The 22,563-nt window shown below is 36.7% G+C and overlaps 3 protein-coding genes across 3 annotated transcripts; 1 reads left to right on the plus strand and 2 right to left on the minus strand.

The window, feature by feature from the left end:
• Positions 1-484: 484 nt before the first annotated feature.
• Positions 485-4,202, minus strand: LOC127971157 (cyclin-A2). The gene is made up of 8 exons (XM_052573988.1): positions 3,616-4,202; positions 2,269-2,509; positions 2,073-2,176; positions 1,766-1,989; positions 1,476-1,680; positions 1,276-1,389; positions 965-1,098; positions 485-892 (listed from the first exon to the last, which is right to left on the minus strand). Exons 1-8 carry the CDS (start codon positions 3,814-3,816, stop codon positions 841-843), a joined length of 1,275 nt encoding a protein of 424 aa, XP_052429948.1. The 5' UTR covers positions 3,817-4,202; the 3' UTR covers positions 485-840.
• Positions 4,203-4,689: 487 nt separating this feature from the next.
• LOC127971151 (Bardet-Biedl syndrome 7 protein homolog) lies at positions 4,690-10,997 on the minus strand. Its single transcript, XM_052573980.1, has 19 exons — positions 10,478-10,997; positions 10,233-10,298; positions 9,679-9,741; positions 9,144-9,319; positions 8,819-9,005; positions 8,596-8,668; positions 8,394-8,510; positions 8,189-8,319; positions 8,021-8,105; positions 7,805-7,907; positions 7,501-7,693; positions 6,669-6,743; positions 6,511-6,576; positions 6,263-6,402; positions 6,017-6,181; positions 5,803-5,912; positions 5,440-5,543; positions 5,214-5,337; positions 4,690-5,053 (listed from the first exon to the last, which is right to left on the minus strand). Exons 1-19 carry the CDS (start codon positions 10,511-10,513, stop codon positions 4,920-4,922), a joined length of 2,148 nt encoding a protein of 715 aa, XP_052429940.1. The 5' UTR covers positions 10,514-10,997; the 3' UTR covers positions 4,690-4,919.
• A 5,809-nt stretch (positions 10,998-16,806) lies between these two features.
• Positions 16,807-20,772, plus strand: LOC127971168 (annexin A5-like). The gene is made up of 9 exons (XM_052574008.1): positions 16,807-16,929; positions 17,092-17,182; positions 17,525-17,604; positions 18,647-18,697; positions 19,179-19,272; positions 19,359-19,454; positions 19,990-20,048; positions 20,261-20,383; positions 20,457-20,772. Exons 1-9 carry the CDS (start codon positions 16,879-16,881, stop codon positions 20,514-20,516), a joined length of 705 nt encoding a protein of 234 aa, XP_052429968.1. The 5' UTR covers positions 16,807-16,878; the 3' UTR covers positions 20,517-20,772.
• The last annotated feature ends 1,791 nt before the right edge of the window (positions 20,773-22,563 follow it).

The following is a 22,563-nucleotide window of genomic DNA, read 5'->3' on the forward strand; positions in this document are numbered from 1 at the left end:
AAATGGTTATATCCTCTTCATAATATTGTATAAACGTGCTCTAACCTTTTTAATTTGTGTCTAAAAGCAACACTTATAGCCATGTGTTAGTCAAACCATAACTTTTTTTTTTTTGCATTCCCATTTGTGCCAATAGTATGATACTTTTGCATTACTGTGACATCACAAAAAAGATGGAAAAATATAAGTCTTCAAATTTAGTCATGACCCAAGCAGTGCTTAATAATTGCCACTACAAGTAACCATTTTGATAATATACTGTACAAATAAATCAGTTCAAGTTGTAAAATCTAGTGCACCTAACAATGCCCTTTTAACCATGACAAAACTGCCTCTTCTACACAAAATTTGTGTAGTATTCTTGTAGTACCCAATTTTACAGGTTGTTTAAAGCATTTAAGTGACTTTAAGACAGCATCAGTTTAATCCCTGCCCTCCCACTTCACCCACACATGCTTAATAGAAGCAAGAGACGAAAAACACATTAAAGGCCAGCTGCACTTTTATTAAGATGTAAAAAGGAGGGTTTACATAAACCAAAAAAAAATAAGTGCAATGCTGGGAGTCTTTCATAAAAATAGAATACAAAACACTGAAATATTAAAACAATGCTTGATTACCTAATGTACAAATATCTGGTTGTATCAAGCATTATATATATAAAAACAAAAAGTCCAATCCTTAAGGACTGCAAATAAAAATGTACATATCACTAAGATCTCACCATTGCCATAAAACTGAGGCTATGGATTCAGTTATTGGAGTTATGGAAATTAAGCATCAAAAAGAGTGCACAATTCCCATAGAGGTATGGAACCAATGAACAATGTTGTTAAGCGGTTAGTTCAGCATCAGCTTCTCTGGAGGCTCAATGAGAGACACTTCATGGTACCTGGAGGGAACCAGAGGAAAACATTAGCCATTGCTAACACAGCTATTGAACGTGTAGACCAAGCAAACTTACTTTGAGCCCTTGTATTTCTCTCTAACCGCTTGCTGTGTGTGCTGAGCAGCACCGAGGTAGGTCTGATGTAGATCCTGAATGCAAGGCATAAGATCCACCAAAGTGTAGCCAGTCATCTCAACAAGTGCCTTCGACTGCAAGAGACAGAGTTATGAGGAAAAACCAAGACCCCACGTCAGCATGAACACACTGGAACAATTTGATACTGAAATCACGGACCGATCAGCCAAGCAGGTAGCTAAGGGCTTTTCTACCTAGACATCAACAACAACCAACATCCTAGTTATTGCCCGAGGTGATTGTGCACTTACCCATGAACCACCTGCAATTGTGTGATTGGCCAAAATGAAAGCTGCCGCAGCGGTTTGGGATGGGAGGTACTTCAGGAAAGGGTCACAATCTATCAAGCTCAGCTCACCAAGAAACTGAAAACAGTGTGTCAAAACAGTTTCATGTGATAACAAGGATACACCACACAACGCAACTACTGAACTGCAGGAAACACTCTCACCATTGATAAGCTTTCCACTTTGTTGCTCACAGGCTGGTGCAAGAAATACTGGGTGAGGAACTGATTGATTGTTGGAGCAGCAAGATCAAACGAGAGAACGTTTAGCACCAGATGCTCCATCCTCAACACTTGTTTCTTTGTGTAGGTGTCGTCAGTGATGTAAACAAATTCTGCCACCTCTGGGGGGTAGATCTCCTCAAACTTCCTACAGTCAAACAGAGAAGTGTGAGCATGGAGAGCAGCATGGGGGAAGGTTGTGCAGTCTGGGGCTTTAAAGCAATGATACTTACGAAGCCAAAAGCATAGCAGCTGTGCCAACCAGCTGTAGTTTTCCTCTCAGGACAGACATGGAAGACAAAAAGCGATCGATGTAGTTCACGGCCAGGTAGAGGGTCTCATTCTGGAGCTTGTACTCCTCTCCCACCTCCACTAGCCAGTCCACCAGAATGGCACGCATGCTGTTTGTGATGTCCGGCTGTTTCTTCATGTAACCGGCTTTTGGTTTCGACTTGACCTGCGTTACAAGAAGCATAATCATTGAGCAAATCAGAAGAGAATGTGCATCATTGAAACACGCAACACATTTAACTTCCTCACCTCCATTTCCCGCAAGTGTGTGTGTATTTCTGTTGCATAATCCGAGACTGCATTGACATCTGTGGGCCTTTCTTCATCAATTACTGACATATCCATAGGAGAATCTATGTATTGAGAATTGTACATTTTGTGGGTTATGTTTTCTGTAAAGCGCAACAAGATAGGATAGGCATTGAATTTCACTTGTTTATCTTACCAAAGCTGGCCTCCATTGGCAGATCGATAGTGGCGAGGGGCTGCCTTAGGCGGGTCACAGTGGGATTTAGTGTGAGAGGGGAGCAATCCATGGTTGCTCTTTGGGTAGATGGTTTCTTCGAGCATGCACCATCGGGCTCATCCACGTGGATCTGAAAAGCAGGTTGCTTGGTGGAAGGCTTCTCTCCAAAACTTCTGCCATGTTCTTCAGATTTGCAAGCAATTATTTGGGGCCCAGAGACCTGAAACAGAAAACTGGATTAAAATGCTGCTAATAATCTTGTAGTGGCTACAGGCCCTTTTTGCAGTAGCTTCATCTGGTAGCAGGTCTATTTGACCAGTTTCAATTTTGAGTGGTCCAAAATACTGGAAGTTTTTTTTCTTGAAATTGTGACTTATTTATCATCTGATTTTTCAGTCAGTGACTCTTCGTTTTTCAGTTTGTCAACTAAACTGAGGGTAGTTACATTGGTTTACCTCATGCCTTTATCTGAAGAAACTAGCTCATGTATGTTAATTTCACTGGGAATTTAACCCACAATCTTGCCAGTGTCATGAGAACTGTTTGAGCCTCAGGAAAGCACACAAGTAACGTTACTTTAAGTTGAAATGTAGGTAAAAAAATTAATAAAAAGCTTACTGGTGTGTGTGTGTGTGCAGCATATTAAATATTGAAGTAAAAAAAAAAAAAAAAAACCATAAAAACTGAACCCAAGTGCTGTTCCTGAACAAACTAATTTTGTCTCTGTGTGTGTTCAGAACCAGCACCTGTCGCAGTAATAAAGGGATCGCTGGGAAGTGGAAAATGTAACCAGACTATATGAACTCATGTGGGAAATAAAAAGGCATGTTTGGCAGAATGACAGTTTCATTCACAAACATCTTTTATTGCACACAGAATGTGCATTAAAAAAAAAAATCAAGACACATCTGGAAAATTAGGGACCACAATAGTTATAATTTTAGCGAACAGCTGCTTTACTGTGGTGGAGCAGTGAATGGTGTGCAAAATGGCGGTCTGCTTGTTGGGAGGGAATGATCTGCGGGAATTTAACAATGCATTATATTTGAACTTGTGGCGCCATAAATGCAGTTTTACCCAATAGGGAAGAAAAAAAAGGGAAGGAGATGTAGGTTTTCGTGATTCAAAGGGACAAGGAGTGCAAGCACTTTGACTGGTTCAACTACAGCAACGTTCAGTTCATCGAATAAATATTATGAAGTTAGCACCTTGTTAAAAACAAAACAAAATTATTTTTAAACTAAATACTAATGCATGCTACACACAGGCGGATGAAATCGGTCTAGAACAGAAGCACGTTTCATTGATGTGCCATGCGTGTCTGACCTGTTTAGCCCCGCGCAGGACGGGCTGGCGACGCTGATGGTTCTCCAGGGCGCCCAGCACGGTCCTGTTGCCTGGCTTAGGATTGACATTTTCCCGATTTTCACTTCTGTTCTTCATTGCGCCTCGTAGTCGTGAAAGCATGTTTTCTTGATTGTGAGTATCTGCTCCCGAGTCTCCTTGTGTTTGATCGACAGATGACATCCTTACAGGAAAATCAACTCAACTCGGCCTTCGATGCTGTTTAACACGTTTGATCAAACACCACACACGTGAATAACGAACAAAGCATGGATAAGCAGAATAATCGGGGGAACTGGAAGACGTGAGCTGTTGAAATCCAGACAAAAACACAATATAAACAGTTGCCAGCGGCGTTTTACAAACCCGATATTCGAAAATAAATCATACAGCAGTCCTATCCTACAGAAATCGCGCCATAGCGGTGTGCAAAACCCCTCAACACGGCACGAAGAGCTCACAAAAGCTGTTTCTATAAACTCAAACGGCGCCTTCTTGCGCTTTTTTTTGTGCAGCTGCTTGGTTTGATATTGTGGCTGTCTCAGTTCAAGTAGCCCGCGACTATTGAAACGGGCCAATCAGAGTGCTACCTACCCAAACGTCATTGACCATACGGAAGCCTGGGAAGTACAAATGCGATTCTGCTTTTATTAATCGAGCCGTTGAGGGTAACTTTCATTGGCTCAAAGTCAAAGGAATTTTGAAACAGTTTGAACACAATGTAAAATTTAAGCTGATGCTGGCACGTTTATACATTATATATATACTAAATAATTACAAGTATATAAATATACAGGGGTAAATCTTACATTTGGGGAACAGTTCTGCCCAGGCAGTACTTAAAGAAAAATAAACAACATCAATGACAACAAAAATAATTCTACATATTTTAGTATTTATGTGCACAATTTCTACTATTTTAGCAAGTTATCTCTATTGTAGCAAATAATTTCTCATACTACTGAAATTTTTTTAATAAATAAAAAATTGTCTCAAAATATGTTTAATTGAAAGTTTATGTCCTGACTGAAAGACAAAGAAAACAGACACAAAACCTTCATGAAAATGTTTATTTCTGTAGAAATGCAACTAAGACAATGGATGAGAGTTCTAAAAATATATAAAACAACTGCAGTCACACCTGGTTTTATGTTTATTGAACACTTAACATTTTACTTTGAAATCTGTAATGGTACATTCAGCTCCTATAGAATACCAAAAGTTTATCACAAAAAACAAAATTCACAAAATACATTCCTAAAAAGTGCTTTACATTTTACATTCCATTAAGCTTCACTGAAAAATTCCATCAATGAATCAAGTTCATAGTTGTTTAAAATTGCAAGTAGCTGTGAAACTTTTGTTTTGACATTTTGTCCTTTAAATTTGAACTTGTCGATGAACAGATCAGTGATCATACCTGCAAGAAAACAAAATGGTTTGTTTACTCATAATTCTTTTGCAAAGACATCATCTGAATATACTACATTAATCTTATGTAAATCTGCAATACATGAGAATAATTTAACATATATAATATATTGTAAAATAATCTCCCCAGCTCATCTGAATTCACTCACCATACAATCTTTCTAAGTGAGCTGGCTGTTTCTTATATTCTTCTAAGAGCTGGGCAGACTCATCCAGTATACTGCGATACTCTGGAATCAGAAAATCTGCATTCCCCTCATGCACCTGCAACTCCTGCATGCAATAAACACACACACACACACACACACACACACACTCAGAAGTCCTTTTTTATTTTTTATAACAGGGTTTTTAAAAGTCTTTTTTATATTTTACCTTTAAAGCATCAATAAGCTGAACTTTCTTGGCCAAGATCAACTGATACTCTAGCTTGGGATGAATCATTCGAAGAGTATGGCTCACAGAGTCCTCATTCACCTCTGAAAGCAACATAACAACCAACACAACAGACACATTAATCATACTTGATGCATGAAGAATTCCCTGTAATCTGGTATTAACATCCGTCTCAGAAGAACCAATCACAAGTGGTCATCCAAGACAGATCACCATTTACAGCTAGTATCCTTATGCAACCCAAATGCATCTCCGCTGGCCACTTGTGATTAGACTAACCAATCGGAGAATCTCATTTGTTAGACCACATACATCAGTTAAAAGATCAGTTGGTGAACTTACCATAGAATGTATTCAGATTGATTTTTCGCTTAGTGGCCTCTTTGGACAAAACATCCTTCAGTATGGATATGGTAGAAATGTTGTCTGATTTGAAGTTTGCCTCACCTTTACTGGAAAATAATTATGTTAAAAAAAATTATAAAGATTGATTACAATGCTTCCTCTAATAACGCAATCATCTAGTAGCAGTATATTTGAATACTGAAGACCTCACCAATAGGTGGCTTCTAGCTGTGTTCCCAAGAAAGTGTTCTGAAAGTAGAATGTGATGCCGTCTCCTGCTGGGGTTTTCTCTGGGACCTCAGGCAGACAAAACACAACCCAGCAATGGATCTCTGCAAAACTGAACTGTCCTGTCAGTCTCAAAGTGTTCATGGGCCTAGTCATGAAGAGAAAATGTTTAGCTGGTTGAATAAATGCATGATAAGAATTCATAAGCATTGCATTTCTCTAAGCTCACCGCTCCTGATCGATTGCGTGCGTCCTTTGGTGGAGTGAAAGCGGTTTGATTTGGTATTGTCGAACCTGGCAGGTTTTGGGCTGAAGCCTTGGAGTCACGTAAGCCTGAAGGGTGCCATACTGACCCTCTATAGACCGGACCTTAAAGCAAAATCAGGACAAGTAATCAAATACTGCCTACCTTGCAATTTCAAGAAAATGTAAACATATGTCATTATACTGAAAATAATCCAGACACAAAGTAGACACCTTCAGTTCCAGCCTAGTGGTATTTGCTTGGCACCTGTAAGTGGCAAGGAGGAAGTTCCCATTTGACTGTGGGGTTAGATGAACAAACAGACAGTTTTGCAGACACATGTGATGTGGTCATGAATTAAGGTTAATTATGTGGCAGACAGGTGCATTACCTCTGAATCACATTCACTGAAGCTGACAACTGCTGAGTTCTTCTCGACATCCAACAGGTCAATGGGAACATCACTCTGTCAAAGACAAAAACGTATGTAAGCAAATGTAAAGAAACTTCAGTCTTAAAATGCTGGAATTTCAACACATGTAAAAAATGATGCTGAATTAGTCAAATCAGAAAACCATCTTTAATTAAAATTGATACTTTCAGTTCTGTATGCTGATTGGTCAATACAAATTCCAGACATATTAAATTGTATTATATAAAAGAACCCATTGAACAACGTTATTGTTACCCTGCAATGAAATATTTCTTCTTGTAAACTAATCAAGCACACCTTTAAGTAAATTGTAACATACATGTACAAACAGTCAAAAGATTTTGTTGAAAGAAATTAGTAATAATAATATTCAGGATGCATTCATCTAATCAAAAGTGAGTTGAACCAGTATTTATATATATTAAAAAAATGAAATAAAATCTTGAACTTTCCCATCATTAAAGAATCCTTAAAAATGTGTCAACGTTTCCACAAAAAGATTAAGTTTAATCAGCATATTAGAATGATTTCTAAAGGATCACATGACACTGAATACGGAAATAATGACTGCTGAAAATTCACCTTTGCCAACAGAAAACAGTTTTAAAATTGTATTATATTTCACAATAATACTGCTTTTACTGTATTTTTGATCGAACAAATGCAGGCTTGGTGAGCGAAAGAGACTTTTTTTTTCAAAAATGCTAAAAAAAAATCCAAAACCAACCCCAAGCTTTTGAACAGTAGTGTATATAAATAAAAGCAAGATGAATTGGTGTATTTCTCCCACCTGCAGCAGCAAGTTGTCAATGGCGGTCTGCACCTCTAGTGTGAGGCTGTAACTGGCATCATCCTGGCACAATGTGAATTTGTCATTGATGCTAAAGACTGGCACAGAGGACACAGCCGTGCTGGACTGAGAGCTCTGCTGGTATTTTTCTCTCCCCTGCAGCACTTTCACCTGCAGCTGCTCTAACTCTGCCCTGTACAAACACATGCATGACCAAACTAGGCATGTCATTTCAAAACCTAGGCCAGTTTAGTAAAGAGATCTTTGCTGTTTTAGATTCATCATTCAGCCGGATGTGCAGTACCTGAGTGCAGCCACCTTGCCCTGGGTCTCCCGGCTCATCTTGATCTCATCCCCTGGGCCTGCTACCATCTGCTGAGGCTCTGTGGTGAGACCCGACACCCATCCTGCAAGACAGGCACATGACTTCCCAGTCAACACAGGTGAATGATAAACTGTTTACTGTATTGTTCTCAGAAAACACACAGTAAAAGTATTTTATCTAACAGTCACAGCTAACCTGTGTAAGTTGTTGCAAGAACTTCATCATACATTTCCTTTCCAACGCAGCCACCCTGGATTGATGTGATGCTCTCAGATAAAACCTTGTAAACACAGTAAGACAATTATCACAAGTGTAGTGTAGCAGAATTGAATGGTTAATACTTAATGGTTCACAGACACTTACATTCTCAAAGCGCAGCGTTGGCTCATTTGAACTGTCCAACCCGTAGACCTCCACAGTCCCATCATCCCTTCCCACCAGGATGTCCTTCACACCATCACCAACAATGTCAAAGGTGTCAATACAAAGCACACCTTGAAAAGACCAATAAAAATTAGCACAGTTTAAATTTTTGATATGTAATAGCCTCTCACTATCTAATTCCTACCTCCTTTTTTCTTCTCATTATCCAGTTCCCAACCAGTAATGGGTCCAGATTTGGTAATCTGCACAAGACCTAGTTTCCCATCAGCTGTTCCATAAAGAACTTCCTCACCACCCTTTCCTAAGGATCAAGATTTCATGCATTATCAATTTCTCAGGCTTAACGTATTCATGCTTTCATGCTAAAATAAATTTTTAGCACATACCACCGTCTCTGTTGAGAAGTTCCAGAACAGTTGGAGGTCCAGGAACTTCTACATCATACTGAAGGTCAGAGCCCTGATGGAGCACAAAGTATGGGATGCATCGAGTTTTGTATATGGACACCAGGTAATAGACATAATGAGTACCTGTGATTGCTAAAGTATAATTATGTAACAAAGGACGTATAAATGGTGGCCAGTATGACTGGAGAGTGTTTCAGACTACCTGCAATACTCTAAGTACTCTGTCCTGGCAGGCCAGGATGGGCACAGTGCGGCCCACGGTCTCCACAGGTAAACACAGGATGTCACTGATCTTGTCTCCTGACAGGTAATAATCCTGATCCTTGCAGTCACAGTAATGGTTATAAATGTAACTGGCACACACAAACAGATCTGCTCCTGAAACATGCCTGTGGGAAAATAAGGCACAAACAAAAGTGAAGCATCCAAAAATGACAATGGATTACATGTATGATCAAATATGCTAATCATTAATATAGAAATGAACAGTCGAAAGATAAAAAAAAAAAACAAGAAGCAGATCTCACATGGCATTTATGCTCTCTGTTAGGTTGGCTTCAAACGTAAGAAACTGTTTGCCCTTTTTAGTATATCCCCTCACTTCAGAGCCTGAGCTCACAAAGATCTTTTCCTGCGGGGTTCCCAAAGCCCCTCCAAGCTCAAGTCTGGAGATCTTCTGTCCTGGGAGTGATTTGAACACAGGCTGACCAAAAAAAAAAAAAAAAAAGACCAAAGATTTTTCACCCAATGAGGAAAAAAAATATTGTTTTGTTGGTACTCAATAATAATTTCTAATAATTATTAATTTTGTGCAATATCAACAGTTGTGCTGCTTAATATTTTTGTAGATAACGACATACATTTTTTGATTAATAGAATGTTCAAAATAACAGCATTTATTATTTGAAACAGACATATTTTTAACATCATACTTTACTGTCAGTTTTGATGAATTTGATGCATCCTTGCTGAATTAAAGTGTTAATTTATTTCAACATCTTACTGACCCAAATTTTTGAATGCTAGTGTTTACTAAAAACAGGAAATACTTCTGATACATACCACAGCCTCCCCTTTTTTCATTCCAAAACAAGTCACAACACCATCATGATCTGCAACAGCCACCTGAAATGAGAAAATGCCATCTGGTTGCTCAAAGACAAATGCTTGTTCCCTGTTTGCTTGAGAGGGGGAAATGTCAAGCACATGCTCAAATAAATAGGACATGTCTCATGCTCTTTCACAAGTGGGATCTAATCTCTAGCACCCTTGTTTTACAAATTAAGCCCATAAATTGTCTATAGCAGAAAGGTCATCAAGACCTTGCAACTATATAAAGTTTTAAGACTGTACATTTCTTTTACATATATTAATACCTTATTTTCTAGACATGATCGTTTTAGATGGAGTTTTAAGATTGACTTTCCTGTTAAAATAATATTCCTTGTTCAATGAAATGACTTTTAATTTAATGTAGTTGTTTTTCATAACTGTCAGCACTGTGAGGAATGAGTAATATTATTTGTGTTATAGGATGTATGGTAGTAATTATTATCTGGGAACAGACTGATTTACGCTAAACCTGGAATATTCTTTTAAAATGGATGAAAATAAACCTTTTGAGTTGCTTTTCGCCCCACATTTGGGAGAAGTTTCATGGTTTTTTGAGATGTCACTCCAACCTGAGAAAACAAAGATGACAAGGCCATTAATACATTTCCTCTCTGATAATTAATATTTAAGATTCCTAAAAGTCTAAGCCACAGACCTTACTAGTTTGCATTTTAAATAACCAAGTGCCCATTCGCCACTGTAAATCACAGCAGATGTACAAATACATACAGAGATGTTGAAATCTTACCTGGAGATAATCAACGTGGCTTAAGTTCAATTCCATCTCGTTTGTTAAAATAATCACTAAGTTACACAGATCCGTTTGAATCGTCACAGTTTACGTTAACCGTTTTCTATTTAGCGTTGATATTTTAAGATGCTCCAGTACAGCTCTCTGTTAAACCATTCCCCAAGAAAGTACTTTGAAAAATTCCGAGATTTTCTGATGGAAATATAACCCAGTATTCCTGGCTAGTCGTCACAGACTGGATTATCTCGCGGATTAGTTAGTCAGTGGCTGGATCTGCTGCGGATGAAGTGGCTAACGTTAGCTGTGTTTACAAGAGCATTCACGTCACGTTAACGTGTAACGTTAGGGGAATAACAACTATACCGCCTTTTAATAGAAATTTATCCAAATGATATGCTTTCCTTCGCGGACAAGAATACTAATCCGGCTAAGTACAGCAGCATCAAACGTGTTTTTGTTTGCAGCTAACACGTTTCCTCAGCAGCGCCATGTTTGTCAGCCGCCCAAACCATCTCTGGTTTCCATAGTAACACAAAACGTAATGAGATTCGTTCAAAACAGTGAAAATACTATCTATCTATCTATCTATCTATCTATCTATCTATCTATCTATCTATCTATCTATCTATCTATCTATCTATCTATCTATCTATCTATCTATCTATCTATCTATCTATCTATCTATCTATCTATCTATCTATCTATCTATATGAAAGGCATTTTTCCCAGATGCCATAAAATATTTATAAAACATTAAATCATTTCCTAAACATTATATCAATTTATATAAAATGTTTTAATCATGTTTTAGTTCCATTTTCCCAGTGCCCTAAAAATGTGAAATAATTGAATATTAAAATTGTATAAAACAATTAAAACCTGAGTCTAAATTAATTAATCAATCTTATTGATTCTAACCAGATATTTGGTTCTAATTTTTATTTTGTCCAGCTTTTTATTGTAGCATATATATATAATTTATGAAAAACAGATAAACATTGTTTAAGGTTTTATTTTGTGTTGAGATTTCAATCACACACACAGGAGTGGATGAAGGGGTGTGGATGTGACTCAACAGCTGAGGAGGGGGTGCAGCTGCAGAGAGGACTTCAAGCATCATTCTCATTTTGAACTACACAAAAGAGACACAGCATGCTTCCTTTTGGATTATAAAGATTTAATGACAGAAGGATTTGAAGAGCACCTGTCATGGATAAATCTTACACAGCAAGTGAATGAACTGTCACACTCAGGAATCCGTAAAGAGCTGCAGTAGTTTTATGCAATTTTATTGCAACTGATGCCCTCCCCGAGGAGGTTCCTGGTGGCATCCACCTCCTTGCCTCTTACAGCGGGATGGGGCTGGAACCTAAGTGTGTATGTGGGGCTCTTCACAGTATTGCTGGTTCTGATGGGACTTCTCCTGTGGATGCTGCTGAAACAGCTCAGGAACTCTGTAGGCAATAGCACCCTTCAGCAACATCTGGGCTCCCGCAGACATCGTGTGTTCTGAGAGAGAAGCATCATGGAAAAAGATGAAAAAGGGGACTTTTGGAGCATTTGCAAACAGCTCTGATTTCTGTAGCTGCTGGACAATCAAAGAAGTGACAACTAATACTGGATGGATGAAAGAATGAAAAACTGTATTGAGGACTTTTAAAGCTTTGCAATGGAAATGTGAGATTTATTTACTGACTATTAATCTATAGTATGGCAGATGCTTTATATGTTTCAGCAGACACAATTCTGTTTAGGAAATGTGTTTTCTTTTACTGATAAAAATGTTACTCTGACACGAGTTCTTAAAAAAAAAAAAAAGATTTCTGACTAGACATAGTTTCAATAACATTAATTCAGTTTGTAAAGCCAATACTTTTCACTCACACAAAATCACACACACACACACACACACACACACACAAAATCACACAAAATCACACACACACACACACACACACACACACGCACACACACACACACACACAGATTAATTGATAAGTCAGTCAATATGTCTGCTAACTAGTTTCAGTGCAGAAATAGATTTTTTTTCTACCATTTGTTCTTGGCGTGAAGAGGGTTATTTATGAATAAAAGAGAGAAATCAATTATGTTGCATATTGAGAAAATGTCTCAATTGAAAAACGATTTTCCATTATGAAACCCTGAACTCCTTTTGGAATTGGAAACTAACAATGGAGACCTGTCACACTCAATACTGTTTAATGTTCAGACATAATGTTTGTGTTGTAAAACAAATAAGTGTGCCTTTTCATATTTTTTACTCTGCTTTTGTGCCTCTCTTTTTCTTGTCCTTTCTTTGGCACACTAAAGTTAAATAAACCAAATAAACCTAAAACAAATGATATACTTTGCATGTATGTGTGTACGCATGGTTCAGTCATCATTATATCATTCACCAGGCTAGTAAAACATCTTCAGCCATGAATCCCAATGAAGTCAACCCTGTTGCTTTTATTAAACCATTCACATTGTGTGTTGACGTGCATGACGCAAATGAGAAAATTTAATTCACACCACACTGCATACTTGAGCAATTTAGCCCAACAAACAGCAGGATTCTTCTATTTGATGAGGGATACTTACATGTGAGTGACCTTTGATGCACTTTAGCCAATGACACATTAGTAATCGATTGATAATTATTAATCGCTGTCTCTCTTTTGCCTGGCAAGCAATGAGTATGGCTTATCTACACATCGTCTTAAAACAGAAAAATAAGTTTTATTTTGCTGTGTAAAAGTGGTGTATAAATCACATAAATAAAATAAGCATATCATTAAAAGGCTCTGACAAAAACATAATTCTTTAAGGAAGGCCAAAGCAATATATCTCATGTATTGCCCATAAATCAGTATTCGGAGAGGGGTTCTCCGTGTTCTGCTGATTACTTCTGTCAAAGCCTGATGCTTCTATAATGAATAATATTAAAAATATTGATTATGTTCAAAGCTGAGCAAACATCATCTGAACGTCATCTTAAGAAAACATTAAGAATATCTTTAGTCTGCACACAAACAACTTATACAGCTGAACCAAAGTACACTAGCTATAATTTTGTCATAGTAGCCTATTCAAAAATTACATATTTTATATTGCTATTTTATTACATGACTATTTTGATAGATAAGAAATTTTCCAAAACTACATGTATATATATATATATATATATATATATATATATATATATACACACACACACACACACACACACACACACACACACACACACACATATATATATATAGAGAGAGAGAGAGAGAGAGAGAGAGCGAGAGAGAGAGAGAGAGAGAGAGAGAGAGAGAGAGAGAGAGAGAGAGAGAGAGAGAGAGAGAGAGAGAAACATAACGATAAAATGTGCCCAAATTTAGCTCTGTACTGACCACTGGTGGACGTTTGGAGTTTTGCTGTAAAATAAATTTAAACGGATCTAAGCATCTCATGGTCATTCCTATATTAACTTTTTTTATAATTAAAATAATAATAAAATAGCAATAATTAAAACCCCTTTGTCTACTAAACGATGAGATATATTAATTCACCAAGACAAGGACACAGAATATAAAGCCTACAGTTATAACTACTGTCTTTTACTCTATTCTCCACGTCAGTCAGTATGATTGACAGCTGGTTTTGAGGGCGTGTCCTTCATCCAGCTACAATAACTTCGCTGACTGTTGACACGCGCCAGAAGTCTGACCTCTCGCGCACAGGTGACTGAATACAGCAACAGGTAGGCATGTTCGCTGTCCAGAATAGATAACGTATTGTAAAAGCGTAGCTTACATGAGTAAATGACAGGAATTATTTATGTACAGTCTTAAAGCCATTAAGATGCTGTGGATTCTAGGACGTGCAATTTCACAACGTAAAGAGTTTCAATTACTGTTCAATAACTGTTCTGATAATGAAAACTTCATGTAGCCTACTCTTTTCCAGAACTGAACATAGTACTGCCTGTACCTGTACAAATGGTGAGTTTTGAGCTGCATTTGTATAATTTTGCATTTGTACCACTATCTGTATTAATATAAATATTTAAGTTTATGATGAGTTTCATTAGGCTAATTTGGGTCTTTGTCTTGTGTCTTGTTGTGCTGGATTAACTCTAAGCTTAAAACATTGTTTTTTTTATTAGAACTAATGTTTTAACTATAAGTATACAAATGCAAGTATTATTATAACTGTAAAAATCTTTAGTATCATAAATAAATAAACAAATTAATAAATAAATAACGGGGGAGTTTCCACATAAATTAATTCCCATGAATTAGAATTCAAGGGTTAAGTTATCAGATCTATGTTGGCATAGATCTGATAACTTAACCCTTGAATTCTAATTTACTGTAATGCCAACCGTAACATGATGTTGGCATGGTGACGGTTAAGTCACCGCGGTGGTGGTTAAAGTGATGGATGATTAGATTACAGCAGATGAGACCAGTATCAGATCAGACTGAGGATACCCACTGAAACAGGTCACTAGCTTTATCATCTCACACCTGCCAGAACCAAATAAACACAACACCCATATACTGTAGTACATCTACAAGGATTAGCCACGCTTGGGCTGGCATATCGTGTGTTGTTTCTTTAAAGTTTAATGCTATGACACTGGCTGGTGTGATTCTAAGACGTATGTGTGTTGTCATAGCACTTTATTATAGAAATCATAAGAGCAAGGAAAGATTAACGCTACTGCCTTTGGTATCAAATCAGACTAAAGGTCTCGGGGTTAACTGATCCCTAACTTTCAACCTGAACTTGAACCCTAAACCCAAACCCTATACCTTATCTCATTCTTCACCGCAGCACTATCATTAACCTGCGCTGCAATCTTGGTCTATCTTTAATCAGTCGTGTATGGATTACAGATACTCTGTGCGTATATAGTGTTTACAGAGGTTTTAAAGGGTTACCAGAAAGATACAATCGCAATGTAAACAAGAAATGTGGAAATGGTTGCTTCCAGCCTTTGAAAGGTCATTTAGAGACTGAGAGAACAATTATTGCAAACAGTTTCCACTGTTATTGGTTCATATCTGTCTGCTAAATATATATTCAATATTTGCACATGGTAATGATGAGAGACATGACACGAGCCACTACATGCATGAGTTTAATAAATGAGGTTGATGTTTCTCATATTCTCAAACACCTGCGCTGGCTAATCCATTCAGAATTCACCTGCTCCACATGTCTTCATGTTTTTTAGTGCCTTGACTGATTATGTATGTTAATTATTTTTGTTTGACATTTTCATATTCAGTCTGCAAATAACAAAACCTGGTGTTGTGCCTTTGGTTCGATATAAACAAATATTTTGTCCTGCATACTTTATGAAGCTACTGTCTTTTCTGATGTGAGAACATATCTGGCAACCAATAAAGGCTGCAAATAATTTTTGATCTTATTGTTGAATCTTCAAAGGATATCTTTAGTTAACATGACACATAATGCATTTTAGAATAGAACAACATGTATGTTTTTGCAATAGATTCATTTTGGTTTTGTGTTTTCTGCAGGCATCCCGAGGAAGTGTGAAACCTTTTGTGAACTTCAATGCAAAGCATGATGCAGAAGTTTTACGCAAGGCCATGAAAGGGATTGGTAAGTTTGTCAAGGCAGACCTTTAAGAGTTCACCCCTTTTCGTTATGATCTAGGTGGATTTTCCTTTCATAATAAGCAATTATAATTAGCCAGAACATAGTGGTAATTGTTTATACGCAGTGATAACTACTAATTGCTGTTAGCTAATTATACTGATCAGTGGACTAAAGAAAAACTTCGGCTCACTCTTAACTATATCTTACATTCGCCCTCTCCTATAATGCTTTATTTTCAGGCACTGATGAAGATGCCATCCTCATGTTACTGGCAGCTCGCAGTAATGGCCAGAGACAGGAAATAAAAGCAGCCTATAAAAAGGCTTTTGGCAAGGTGAGCAAATTACATTATCTAGTGTCAAATAAGGAATAATTTGTTTGTTGAATCTAAATTATGTAAAAATGTCTTTTCACTTTAAGTACATCTTCTGAAAATGATAATACACAAAAAAAATGCTGTTCAAAGTTATGAAAAATATTTAAACGTGATTATTTTTCCATTCAGTCGCTTAGAAGCACTGCTGTGCATCAATAGCAGTACATCAAGATTATTCATTTTGAGCTGTTGTTTTGCACACAGCCTCATATTGAAGTTTATTTAATTCAGTGCTGTCATGAGCGTCTAAAACAATGTTAAAATGCTAATGAGTTTTACATCTTCAGTTTAATGGGCAACATATTTTCTTCTGTTTCTTGGCTCATGTTTTCAGGATCTAGTGAAAGACTTACGGTCAGAGCTGGGAGGAAAGTTAGAGGATCTCATCGTGGCCCTCATGTATCCATCCATATTATATGATGCACATGAACTCCATAAAGCCATAAAGGTAACATCACACATTTCCATCGTCTATGGGATATAATTAAAAACTAGAAAAAGAATGAATAAAAAACAACAACAACACATTGTTATGAAAATGCTTTTCCATTATGATAAACTTGAACTTATCTTAGATTGGTTATCTTTTTAATTGTCTATTTTCTTACAGGGAGTGGGTACAGAGGACGAAGTTTTAATCGAGATCATGGCATCCAGGACATGTGATGAGATAAAAGATATTGCCAAAGCTTATAAAAAAGGTAACATTCATCATACAGGCACAATGTATGGCTGAGATGAAAATATCCCACTATTGTAAGGTTGAAGCATGATCGTGTCTATTAATATTTCCTTTGAACACTCCACTAATACATTTCAAATGGTAAGGGTCGATAATTTTTTTTTACTGTGGGTTTCCCTTCTTCAAAGATGCCTTACTCTCTGTATTGCAAACAAACAGGCCTCATGGAGCATGACTCTCTAGAAGGCATCACTGTTAAAACTGATCCCTTCCCATTAAAGTAATCCAAAGGGACCAATAAGCGGCAATTGTCGAGAAGTGTAAACTGTCAACAGACCCTGTCTCATGTGTCTTGACCTAGAATATGGAAGCAAGCTGGAAAAAGACATCATGGGTGATACGTCAGGACATTACCAGAGGTTGCTGGTGATCCTTGCACAGGTAAAGAAATGGCTATCAGTTTAAAAGGAAGGGGAAAAAAGGAGAGCCAAAAGAAATGTATAATCATATATACCGGTACCGAAAAAAAAAAAAAAAAAAAAAAAAAAAAAAAAAAATATATATATATATATATATATATATATATATATATATATATGACGAGATCAGATCTGTCAGAATCTTTGTGCAAACAAAAATCTCACTGGATTATTACAATTAATGGCAAAAATAATGTTTAGAAATGTAAACTGATATTTCCTACTGACACACTACAGCAAAACATAGAAATAACTGACTTAAAACCTTATTTTGTTGGTGAAAATACTAGTTGCCTAAGACTTACTATGGCCTAATAGTGTCCTAAGAACTACTGTGTGTGTGTGTGTGTGTGTGTGTGTGTGTGTATATATATATATATATATATATATATATATATATTGTATATATACACACACAAAGATAGAGAGAGCACAAGAAAGAGTATAAAAAAGTAGAATGAAGTATATAATACTTATAATCATCTTTGATTTTGTGCAGCACATTTTAAAATGAATAAAGTAATAAAATAAGTTCAGAAAATCAAATAAAGTATTTAGTACTTTTAATTTGTAAAATATTTAATTCACTGGATTATCAGAAATGTTGACACATATTAACAATTTCTAGTATAATTTCCAGCAAAAATAACTATTGTCATGATACATCTATCAATGCTAAATTTCTAGTATATAAAATGTATCATACTGTGATATACAATTTCAGTCAATGTGTTGATTAGGGCAAGAGATGGGAGAGAGATGAAACTGAGCAGCTTCCTCCTGGAATGATAACATGAGCACCAGTGAAGTCATCCTTAAGTAATTAAAACAGCTCTTGAGTTAATGTTGTTGAGAAGATTAAATGGTTCTCAGGGGTAAAGTGTGGGTAATTCAATATTGGAGTTTACCAGGTTAGGGAAAATTCCACACTCCGATTTGCGGTGATGGAGGAGGGCTGATGTTTCTGTGACGTCCTCTGATCTTGGTTATGTTTCTATACTCAGGGAAACAGAGAGGAGGGAGTGGATGAGAGCAGAGTGGAGAAAGATGCAAAGGTAAAGTTACTAGTCATGAGTGAATACAGTATTATGAATTACTTAGAGACAGTTTACCCTTAAAATAAAACATTTACTCCTCACACCATTTCAAAAGTGTATGACTTATTCTGTTGAAAAAAAAAAACAGAATTAAAACATTAGTGTTAACACAAAATTCCTTCTTTTGTGTTCCTCAAAAGAGTCATTTTCCTTTTGCGTGATTTTAATCAATTGCTTACCCTCATATTTGTAATATTTTCTTTTTCTTTCTGTGAAATACTAAAGGAGACGTTAGGTTGAATATCAAAGCATCTATTATAAGTTGATGGTGAATTATGGTGTGAAGCTCCAAAAAGGACAAAAAGCCCCATAAAAGTATCTAAAAAACTAGTCTATGTATGTACGTATGTATGTTGATGTAAACATGGAAAATACGTAACTGGATCCTCAGGTTTAAATTGCGAACCTTAGAGGTGTTTGTTCATTGATCGTGTTTCAGGAGCTGTTTGCTGCCGGAGAGGAGAAATTCGGCACGGACGAGGACAAGTTCATCAACATACTCGGCAACAGGAGCGCGGAACACCTGAGAAGAGGTGCACGCTTGTGTGTTCAAAGACTTTTGATGTGTTCAGAATTGCCATGAAGGGCCAGCCTAATGGCTTCGGTGTCCCTGTTTCAGTGTTTGATGCCTACAAAAAGATTGCCGGCTGTGACATTGAAGAGAGCATAAAAGATGAGTGCACTGGGAACCTGGAAGCACTGCTGATGGCTGTGGGTACGAAAATCCATGTTGTGTGGCTAAAAGTAAATTTGCTATTTGGATGGACTCGACCATCGCTCTATGATAAAACTTAAAAGAAAAGTTAATGCAAAGTTCGGTCTGGTAAAATAGATTCAATTGCATGAATAAAAAATGTGAACTAAGGAGATTACAAGATCCGAGAAAATGCAAAGAAAAGTGACACTCACCATGTCATTCCAGTTCAATTTTCATCAACCATATTCTAACTAAAAAACAAAAACAATTATTAAGTCTTCTGAAGCCATTGTTTGTGAGGAATTAATTTACTGACAATATTCCTTTTGGAGATAATATGTGAAAAACAACCTGAATGTCAGTCTGTTCCAGACATGAAAGTGCTTTTATGATATTTATGATCACTATTGAAGTTATATAACTTTAATAACAGCATACAAGTTAAGAACAACATGAGGCCGAGTAAATAATGACACTGGAGGATGATCTGTCCCTTTAACTGTAAAACTTATTTTTGTAATGTAAAACTTATTTTTCTCTCTCTCTCCTTTAGTTAAGTGTGCAAAAAGCGTGCCTGCTTATTTTGCCGAATCTGTTCGAGAATCTATGCGGGTATGAAGGCTTATTTCCATGAGAATCTCATCTGTTTTTTTCCTGCTCTGATCATGAATTGGATCATTTGCTGCTCATTTTGGATTATCAATTGCTGACACTCCCAAGTGGAAAAATCAAAACAACTCGTGGCCTGTTTATTAAATTAATGTGTTGGTCTGAATAATAATGAAACAACTGATTTCACACATTATTGGTTTGTTTATTTACAGCGTGCTGGCACTGATGATGAGACTCTCATAAGGATCATGGTGTCCAGGAGTGAACGGGATATGCTGGACATCAGAGCGGTATACAAGAAGAAGTATGGAGAATCACTCTACAGCACCATACAGGCAAGTTATGCAAACACACACTTTGTCACAAACACAAATAAATCTTAACATTGTTTTTAACCCTTATTTTTAGGAGGACACTGATGGAGATTACCAGAAGGCCCTTCTCTACCTGTGTGGTGGTAATGATTAAAAAAACAAATTGCTTATTATTTACATCAGGTTTCTTGTGCACATTGGTTTATTTTTTATTTCATATATTTTATGTTTTCATGACTTGAGAATAAGTAGTTACAGTGTTGGAGAATAAGAGGGTATTGTGTAATGGTTTTGGCGTGATGTTTGTGGACTGATTCTTTAACAGAAATTAATGGTTTCAGAAAAGTTAATGAATTGTTTTTGGTTTATTGTTTCAAAACTGTGTGAAGACTTGAAAATAAAATGTTATGGACCGTAAGATGTTTTGTAAAGTCATTTGCAGTTCCTCTGGTTGTTTCTGGTGGCAAATATAATACTTTTCCCACTAGATGGCAATATTACTCTAACAAATAGTTAATATTTTCCGTAAGCATAGTACCTATCAAGCGCAGTTTTTCTTGAGATGATTTTCCTCTGCATTAATATTATCATTCTAAAACATTTTTCTGCTAAAGTTAAAATTACAACAGCTTAAGTCCCACAAATGAAAATTAGGCTACTGAAGGGATAAGCAAGGGAGTTAACAAAATAAATGACCCTTCCCTGAGAACACGCATGCACGCACACGCACAAAATTCACAAAGTAATTTTCATCTAACCCAGCGGACAACTTGATAATAATTTGACATCAAATATTAGTCAAGACTTTGTAACACCGTTTTAAATCCAGTTTGGCAGTTTCTTCCTGTGGTAATTGGGTGAAAATAGGAAGTTAATCCCACACTGAAACTGTTTGATGTATGTAGGCATGTGTTTGACATTAAGTTTACATCAAATCAACATCATAGAAGAAGAAGAATGAGCTTTACTGCCAGGTATGTTTACACATACGAGGATCATTTCAAGGTTTTTGACGTCATTTTGATTTGCATATTTGACCTGTTTTTTTTGACGTCAAATTGACGTCAATTCTTTTCAGCGTCAATTGCCCACCGGGAAATCGAATCTTTTACGACGTCATACATTACCATTGACACTGGATGCTACTGTTAACATATTATGTGGAGTCAAAGATATTTTATATACTAATATCGCAGATATTTTACTTCAGCAAGACTGAAACCATTCTTACAAAACCTGATAATAAATGCATTCCTGAGGTATTCAAAGAAGATGTATTTATATTAGTTGAGGTGACTGTTACATGTACTTCTACAGTGTACAGCTGAATATTATATTACTTAACTCAGTATGAGCTACAAAGATTGTTGAGACTCTTATAAAGATTGCATACTTTTATTATGTGTGCAATGTGGAATGTACATAGCTCTAAATCTCTACTAAATCCCAAAGCTGGCACTTTCAGCACAAAGCCCCCAATTTCTACTGAGGAATCCACTATTTCCAGGATGGAATTTATTAAGGTCATTATTTTAGCCAATCAGTATTCAGAATGTCAGGGTGTGAGATCAGGCCACCTCAGGCCATATGAAAACCTTCACGAAACCACACCCTGCAGGACCCACCAGGAAGTAAAAGATCCCCTTGAGAGGTTACATGAGAGCAGTGATTGAATTAATCTCAGTGGGAGAAGAAAGCTCTCAGCATCCTATTTAAGTAAGCACCACACCTTCATTAATAGATGAAAAGAGCAAAGAACTGAAATCTTATCAATTCTTATTCTTTCATTCTTAAATGTCACGCAACAAGTATTTATATGGGAACTATAGAGGCAAATTAATTCTTCATGCAAATACCTGTTTTAGGCTGGGCAAAATGATGCAGTTTTGGGCGTATTTGTGCTGTATTAGATTCCCCTCTGTAACTCAATGGCCAAAGGTGTGTGTGCAGATTTTACAATATCTAACTTTATCTCTATTAAAAAGTCTTATTTCTTGCGTTATCTTTCTTGCAAGTTAGAAGTCCAGAAATATTTTGGTTGATTTTCTTTAAATGACAGACTGAAAACATCAGCAGACTGCAATAATGGATTCTGAACGTGTTCATAATTTTGGTGGGAATTATGTTTTTGGAAAGAAGAGGCCACAACATGCGTGAGTGTGTTTAATTTCGTAATCACAGGCTGGTATGGCAACCAAAAA

This window comes from Carassius gibelio, chromosome B14 (assembly GCF_023724105.1).
Source record: "Carassius gibelio isolate Cgi1373 ecotype wild population from Czech Republic chromosome B14, carGib1.2-hapl.c, whole genome shotgun sequence".
Lineage (NCBI taxonomy): Eukaryota > Metazoa > Chordata > Actinopteri > Cypriniformes > Cyprinidae > Carassius > Carassius gibelio.